Source organism: Mangifera indica, chromosome 1 (assembly GCF_011075055.1).
Source record: "Mangifera indica cultivar Alphonso chromosome 1, CATAS_Mindica_2.1, whole genome shotgun sequence".
Classification (NCBI taxonomy): domain Eukaryota; kingdom Viridiplantae; phylum Streptophyta; class Magnoliopsida; order Sapindales; family Anacardiaceae; genus Mangifera; species Mangifera indica.
Window position 1 is genome coordinate 3,466,772 of NC_058137.1, and position 8,266 is coordinate 3,475,037.

Consider the following 8,266-nt stretch of genomic DNA (forward strand, 5'->3'; position numbering starts at 1 on the left):
TTTTTGAAACTTAATAAAAAAAATAAAAATTTACCATTTCATCAAACTTTGGCCGAGAATTAGTCATTTGCCATTGTTAATTTCTTCTGCTGCATGTTGGGCTTCAAGAACATGATGAATCAAAGCAAACCCATCTTTATCTTTTGTTTTCTATCTTTGTGCTACTTTGTTCACACTCAATATCAGTCGCAGCGCAAGAAGTTGGTAATAATTACAGCTTAATCAATTAACACATAATGTGTCAGCTTGTTTTTGTCTTGGCGATATGATGTTTCTCCAGGAAGAGATTTAACTTAATGTAAAAATATGATGCAGAGGATGAGAGAGAGTTCAATTACGAAGAAGATAGTGAGAAGGGACCAGCACACTAGGGAGATCTGAAGAAGAAATGGTCTGCATGTAAAACTGGAACCATGCAATCTCCTATTGATTTGAGCAATGAAAGAGTGAAAAAGATCTTCAAATCAGGAGATTTAGAGAGAAAATACAAGCCTTGTAATGCTACTCCTAGAAATCCAGGCCATGATATTTCAGCACGTAATAATTTATCAGTTATTTGAACTCAGCATATTGCATGCAATTTCACGGATGAATTTCAGTTACTGTCGTTGGAATCCTTAAGTGTGAATCAATGTGATTTCTACTCGTTTACTTATCAGAAATGAAAAACTTATGTCTGTTTTAATGGAGATACCAGATGGAAACTGTCTCAGAAGACCAAATCAGGGCACTTCGAAACGCTGTCCATTATGTAAGTAACTAACTACTCTGATTTTAAGGCTGCATTTGACATCTTTATTCTTTAGTCTAGTGTTATATGATGAATAAAATTTGCAGTACGCAGAGAAGAACTGAGGCCATTGCATCGACAAATAGAATTGTATTCTCCAAACCCTACGCCTAGGAAGAGATTGCAGAGTTTATACATTAACCCACATTGCTTCTATGATTCTTCTCATTTTATAGAAAGAAGAATGTATAATGACAAACAATGTTCCAAATTAACATGCAGCATTGTATTGGCCCTGATTAGGGTGGCTATGAATAAACAAGTACATGGCATTTTTTTGCTTCTTTTTAATTCCTTTGTTTTAACCACACAGACCAAACATGAAAGAATAAGGCTTATAACAAACAACAGCAGATCATAAATACTGCAATCAATCGAATGTCATTGTTCAGATCTACAAAATAATTCAGGTTTTCAAATTATGTACAGTAAATGGAGATTAAAATTTAAAGTAGCTACTCCCTTCATAAGAAATAATCTCACAAAAAGTAACTCAACTGCCACAAAAAATCAATTCCGCAAAAAATAACATAAGCAACAATAAAACAAAACAAATAAAATCTTTGCTTTCCAGGAGATACCATCCAAAATATATTTTTGAGCCATAGAAGACATACTATATATAATAATGCACTATATATATGTGAAGTTCCAAATTAAGCTATGAATCCTGTCATACATGTACCAAGCTAATAGTGCATGTTATATATCTGTCATTCCCCCTTTCATCAATCGAAGGAATTAATATAATTAATGCTTCTAAAATAACTATTGATATAACGAAGTTTACAATAATTAATTATCGGCTTGCTAAATGTATGACACATGTACAGTACACCCTATGTTTAGAAAGCCCACATAAAACACAGTACCATTGACTACTTATCATACAGAGCATATCTTATCTAATTTCCTGTGATTTGCTTTTAAATTGGTCCAGTAAACAAAGGCTTTGCAGACAAAATATATAGAGATTGAAATCAACCATGAAATCAGAATATCTCTAGGAAACTTTTTTTTTTTTATTATTAATAGTAGTAGTATTGACAAAGCCCTTTGAAAATGGGTCTGCATAAGAGAAAATAAAAAACTTCAACAAAAGATTGAGCCCCTATTATAACAAACATGTGAACAAGTTGGCAAATGACAGCCAAAGAATAAAGGAATGAATACCCAAGGTTATCCCTCTACTGTCTCTGGTGCACTTACTTCATCTGAGGACTTTGTTAACAACCGATAAAAAACCTGAAGTTGATTTTTGACTGTTACTGAAGTTTGATTAAAGAAGCCAATCATCACATCATCTGAGAAATCCCTGGTGAGTATGAAGCAGGCCCCCCACGAGTCTTCCTTGTATTGTAGGAATTACATTTTGGGCATTTGTGGGCCAAGACATGAAAATTTACTTCTGATGATTCCCCACAATCATTACAGAGAATCCAAACCTAAATAATAATAATAATGCCAGAAGTAAAATTAACAAACTGAAAAATCAATGTAGAAATCAAATATTGCGACAATTATATTCCTCACCATTTTGTTATCATACATTTGAGACATGGGCGTCGACGCAACCTGAATTTTGTTTTTATAAAGTTTCAGTTAGAAATTATGACACAGATAAAAATGCAGAAATATTATAATTACTAAGAAAATTCAATTTTCTACCAAAGAAGTACCTCTTGGTCAAGCTTTCCCCACACTTGGGACATATCACAATATGATTTCAAGCAGATTGGGCAAGAGTACCTGAAAGAACTTCACTAATACATAAGCCAGCTGCCAATAATGACATAAAGAAATTTAAATCAATAATCATTTTACAAAATCTAGTCACAAGGAAACAGCACATCACCGGAAATGTCGTTCCATCTCCTTCACACATTCCAAATGAATAGTGTGTCCACAACGCAACACAGTTATGTCTCTTGTTGTATCAAATAGGAACTGCAGAATGATAGGAATTCAGTTACATTATTTAATAGAACCTTTAGGATCACTCTAGTTAAGCTTATTAGCCACTGAAATTACCTCGAAACAAACTGGGCAATTATGGTGCATTGCTCTTTCCACACATTTGTGTGAATCCTTCAACAAGTTCGAATAGCAACAACCTAAAAAGAATTACCTCCAAATTAAGTAACTCATTAAAGCACCACTTAAAATATTTCTCAAACAACAAATAATGAAGCTTCAATCTTACCACATTTGCTGCAATGGAAAAAGTTCTCCCCCCCACCAGTTCTGCATGCAATACCAACACAGCAATTTAGATAAAATGTCCATAAAGAACCATAAAGGTGAACAAGGTAAAACAATGGCAAGAAAATCGCAGTACTAATAGTGAAAATAAATTAACCTGCATATACCACATTCGTTACAATGGTATTGATTCTTCGAAACCTAATAACATAAATGATCAATCAGAGAGCGAGACTGATTTAAAAGACTATAAACTTCACAAAAAAGCCTCAAACTAACAGGCTTACATCATCATCAAAAAACTTGCATTTGGAGCAAAAATACTTCCCCATGCAAACCCCACAGTTAATGCAGTGTTGTTGAACCTAACGAAAACGACAACTTAGCATATGATTCATAACCTTTTCTTCATCATGTGCCAATTCTCAGTGACAAATTTTAATAGTATGACAAGAAACATTTTCAATAACTTACATCTTGTTCTGTGGCACACAAGGAACAGATGACCTGGTAAAGAAACAGAAAGCACAAGTAGTAGAGTCAACCAACATAATTCGAGAGAAACAAAATCCAATGGAGGAAAATCTTGCATGAGACCATAAGCGTCTACACATGCGTTGAATAAAATCATTTATTTTTAAATATTCCCCTTTGTACTTTCCATTCAAAACCATCCCCTAAGTCAATTGAAAATCAAAAGATAGATAATACTTATTCTTAATGTTTGCAACTTTTGACATGGAATTCTGTTAACTTTTTGCAGACATCAAAACATTCTTAAGGAATTGTATCTATCTTCTCTTTATTTATATGTTCATTTTGTTCCAAAAATTTATTTGAACATAGTTCCCAAAGCTTATGCTACAATAAAAAAGCTAAAATGAATTGTTATCACAATAAAAAAACTAGAGATGGTAATACAACAAACCCTTTTCAATTCATGGCGAGGAACATCGTGACGATGACGGGGATCAACTTCCATAGAGTTCTATTATTAAAAACAAAAATCCCCAAGTTGTAATTTTATTAAATTAATTATCAATAATATAACTAAATTACAAAAATTTAGTAAAAAAGAAAACCTTAGATTCGTTATGGCAATGTCTGCAGCCAAAAATCTCATCACAACATGGAGTTCTAATTTTGCACCTCCTTCTGTAGTGCGAGCACCTTAATTATTAAAACAAATAAAAAAATCACAAATTTGAATCAGAAATCAACCAATAAGTAAATGAAAAATCATTTAAGTAAAAAAATTACCCAAAATCTCCATAACCCAGTTCCATTAGAGACTCTTCAGAAGACATCTTGAGCTGGAAGCTGATCTCCATTCTCTCAAAAGTTGTGAATTAGATATTACCTGAAACCCACAACTCAACAACTTCAACAATGCGTAATCAATATAAGAACAAAATGATGAAACAAGAAAAGGGGCAAGATAACAAAGGAGGACAGATTTTATTGCGAAAAACTCATTAGCCCAAAGGATTAATGGTAATTTTAAATATTTGATTATGTTCTGTTGTACGGATTTCCATATCGGGAAATTCTTGTGGAGCGACACGACAGCACTTGGCCGGCCAACTTTAATTATGGGGAAACAGAAAATAATTCTAAAACTTTACGCTTGGATCAAAACGACATCGGTTTTGCTTTGTAACAGAAAGATAACGTGGAAGACGGTGGAGTGTAGAGTAATGTAACGTGATGTACCGGTGGTCAAGGAGAGAGAAATGAAAAGAAAAGAGTGGCAAGTAACGTAACGGGGGCTGGCGCTGAGCTGAGATTGGTTGCGTTGGGTTGAGTTGAGTTGAGTGTTATGGGATCCGCACTGCATTTAACAGTATTAAGAGGTGAACAGTGAAGAAGATCACGCGCGTTTGGAAGATTTATTGGTGAACCTCAGCGTTGTCAAATGGGAGAAAAGTATAAGGTGTGAGTGGTCTCTTCTTACCTTCCGTGAATCATCTTTTCAAAAAGAATGACGTTTTCCTTCTTACATTATCTTTATCTACTAATTATTTTGTGAATTTATCCCATTTCAATAAAGTAAATGATATTTTTTTTAAAAAAATAAAAGGGTAATTAATTAAATCAGACATTTTTTAACAGTAATTAAAATACAACTTTCAGATTATACTAATATCACAGTCATATTAGGGTTTTTAGGTTATTGCAGTGTTGTTTTAATGATTTAGTTCGAATCGAAGAAACTAAAAATGTTTTTACATGATATTGAATTGATTTACAGACGAACTAGGCAACATTGACGGATCTTGACAATATGTGTAAAATTGCCTTGTCATTATTTTGAGATAATTATTTTGATGTTTAAGTTATATATTATAATTTAAAATTTACATTCTGAATGAGACAGTTTGCCGGATAAGGTTTCATAATTGGTCAAGATTCTTTATTTATCCTTAAGAAAGAGGATGGGATTTGGATATTTGTCAGAACGATCCAATAAAGTGTAGCAGCATGGTGATTGTAAATACGGATTAGCTCAATCTTGAGTGAACAAGAGAACAAAACCATCACTTTCCGAGAATGGTGAAAATGAAGCATTTCTTATCTAAATCAGGAATTTAGACATAAAGTTGAAGCAGACACACAAGATATTTGCACCAGAAGAATTTGGAAGATTGATTCTACAAAAATGGCTGTTTAATAAGATATCATAGAAACATCATACAATATGAGTAATTAATCAAAAACAGCTTTTATAAGGAGAAAACTTTGAGAAAATTTGATGTCTATTGTTTGAAGAAATCTCCAATATCATCATCAGCATCATTTGCGTTAACTTGTTTACAGTAAAGTCGGCAACCTTTCTCGCAAGCAGCTTCGCTTCCTTGGGTTTGTTTCTTGCAATTTGGCAAGCAATCTTTCACACAGTCTGGGGGAGACACCTGGTCGCCAGCTTTCCCAAAAATCACCAGACTCAGTGCCAACAACATCAATAACAATCCACTGCTTTTCATCGCAATTGTCCTTCTCGTTGATCTCTTTGTTTCTGTTGATCAATGAGTTTGAGATGTATTTAGAGAGTTTACTTGTTTAGGTTTATGTGGTTCATAGAAGTTGGGGATCGAGGAGGGGAAAATAACATATTAAGAAATGGAAATATTTGTGGAAAACATTAATCACGGAGGGTATTAGGGTTTTGACATGTGCTTTAATCACAGTGCTGAATGAATAAGTCAACAATTCTAATAATATAATTAATGAAACGTGCGTTTAGTAAAACACAAACATGTGATTAACTGTGATTTATATAAATGAAAATATTAACATATGATTGACTGTGAATATGAAAATATTAAAAAGGAAATTCATAAATGAAGGTAAAATTACAATTTATGAGTTTATTCTGATAAAGAATATTTACCACATCAACTTTAATTTATGGGGATTTTGCACATAAAGTACAAAATCAACTCACATGTACCAAGCGCAGCTCCCCGAGAGCTTATTCAAAAGAGAGATTGCAAGCTCCATAATTGAACCAGTATATTGTATAGGAACTTTTTTTCTTTTCGTAATGATTGAGGAGCTTGTCGGATTAGTTGGACAAATAAATTTTTGATACAATTATTGAACTTATAACCATTGTACTAAAAAATTCAAGGTTTGGTTCGATATAATATCATCAAGTTTCAAATTCAGTTTATTCATTTAAGATTTCACAGTTCATTCATTCAAGCTAATCTTTAAGATAATGTATAAAAATATTAACTCCTTCGAGAATAAATTCAGATTCTTATTGAGAAGCTTCCTTTGTCCTCTACTCGACTTCATTGATCGTTTTGGAAGCATAATCCTACTTCTTTATCATATCGATATAAGCACTCTCAAGATAAGAATACTTGAGTCCAAGATTCTCACAACCAATGACCTTTCTTAGACACTAAATTCGAAAGGGTGGGGTTGGCTCATGCCCTAGGTGAAGATTTTCGATAGCCACCACATGAGCTCGTTTCACAATTCGGAGATTTTTCTCCATAATTCTTGTTTTCCCCTCCACAACTCGCAACCTCTCTTTTGTGGCTTGGAGGTTTTCTTCTACCGCCCACAACTTTTCCTCAACCTTCAAGAGTGACTCCTTGAGTGGAGTGGCTTCTTCTTGGCCATCACCCCTGGTCAAGTTGTGTGTGCGGCCATCACTCTAGTCAAGTTGTGCGTGCCAAATATCTAGTTATGGACATGAAGCATAACTCACAAATCATCATAACTTTTGAATCTATTCAATGGTCACACAACTTGCATTGAATATTTTACATCTAACACCATCTAGACAATCATAAAATATTGATTGATCATGTGGCATCTATTTGTGTGTAACAGAGGGAAAGAGTTTTCGCAAGACTACTCATACTCTCGAAAATAAAAAGCAATTATTATATGGTAAAAATTCTTTCTCAAAGTCAACCAACAAATATAATTTTCATTAGGGACTAGTGATCAATAAACAAGTATTATTCTAGCCTGCAATCTATAGAGTAAATCTAAAGTAAGATGTGTATTTTCTTTTAGAAGCCTTGAAACAAAAAACAATGATCACAATAATCATTTGACATTAATTAAATGTTTCTTGTTGTTATGGAATTATTGTTCCCAAAATCAAAAGTCACAATTGAAATATAATTATTCTGCAACACATGGAAACCAATACACTATTATAACTACTACACCATTCTAAATTTGTCTAATCGTAACTCTCCCTACTACAAATACACAACAATAAGAAAGGGAGGCATAACATGAGATAAACTTATGGACACTAAACAATATATTATACTACCAAGCTTAACATACAATTTTTTTTTTTTTTTGGCTTACTTTGTAATTTTGCGTCATTGAAAAAATGATGTCACAAATACAAGTTATTACTCTTTCCGATCTAACCACGTAAAACCTATTTTTCTCCTACTCATATTATTGTGATAGTTTGTATCCTTGCACTCAAATCTTTGGGATTTGGTGTGCTTCTAGTTTATGCACACTTTCACATTACCGATACACAAGGAGAAGAAGTTGTTGAAGGATTTTCCAAACCTGTTTTCGAAAAGTAAAAAGGGAAAAACATGTGAAACTTTACAACTAAAGTTTAGCAGAATTCTTAAGGGTTATTTAATATGCCAACGAAAATTTTGAATTTCGATGAACAGTTGGTTAAATTTACATAAATATTTTCAATGACCGATCAAATTCCATTACTTCTGTTCGTTACCAATTCCTAGTAATAGATTCACATTTTCGAAACTATTAATC

At 33.1% G+C, this 8,266-nt stretch overlaps 1 protein-coding gene across 5 annotated transcripts; it reads right to left on the reverse strand.

The window, feature by feature from the left end:
* Positions 1–1,792: 1,792 nt before the first annotated feature.
* Positions 1,793–4,859, reverse strand: LOC123209277 (E3 ubiquitin-protein ligase RZFP34-like). 5 transcript variants are annotated; one of them, XM_044627207.1, is made up of 13 exons: positions 4,706–4,859; positions 4,253–4,352; positions 4,075–4,162; positions 3,921–3,980; positions 3,467–3,499; positions 3,280–3,357; positions 3,150–3,193; positions 2,994–3,034; positions 2,822–2,904; positions 2,646–2,737; positions 2,470–2,539; positions 2,324–2,365; positions 1,793–2,235 (listed from the first exon to the last, which is right to left on the reverse strand). In XM_044627207.1, exons 2-13 carry the CDS (start codon positions 4,321–4,323, stop codon positions 2,086–2,088), a joined length of 852 nt encoding a protein of 283 aa, XP_044483142.1. In that variant the 5' UTR covers positions 4,324–4,352; positions 4,706–4,859; the 3' UTR covers positions 1,793–2,085. The 5 variants fall into 5 exon arrangements, with proteins under 5 accessions (XP_044483142.1, XP_044483133.1, XP_044483152.1 ...); XM_044627198.1 differs by having other exon boundaries at positions 4,618–4,828; XM_044627217.1 differs by lacking the exons at positions 3,921–3,980; positions 4,706–4,859 and having other exon boundaries at positions 4,253–4,429.
* Between the last annotated feature and the right edge of the window lie 3,407 nt (positions 4,860–8,266).

Excerpts from the sequence above, each read along its gene's own strand:
- LOC123209277 (XM_044627207.1), bottom strand. The coding sequence starts at position 4,323 with ATGGAGATCAGCTTCCAGCTCAAGATGTCTTCTGAAGAGTCTCTAATG. Across the intron at positions 4,163-4,252 it reads CTGGGTTATGGAGATTTTGG|GTGCTCGCACTACAGAAGGA; the intron begins GTAATTTTTTTA and ends TTAATAATTAAG. Across the intron at positions 2,366-2,469 it reads GGGGAAAGCTTGACCAAGAG|GTTGCGTCGACGCCCATGTC; the intron begins GTACTTCTTTGG and ends AACAAAATTCAG.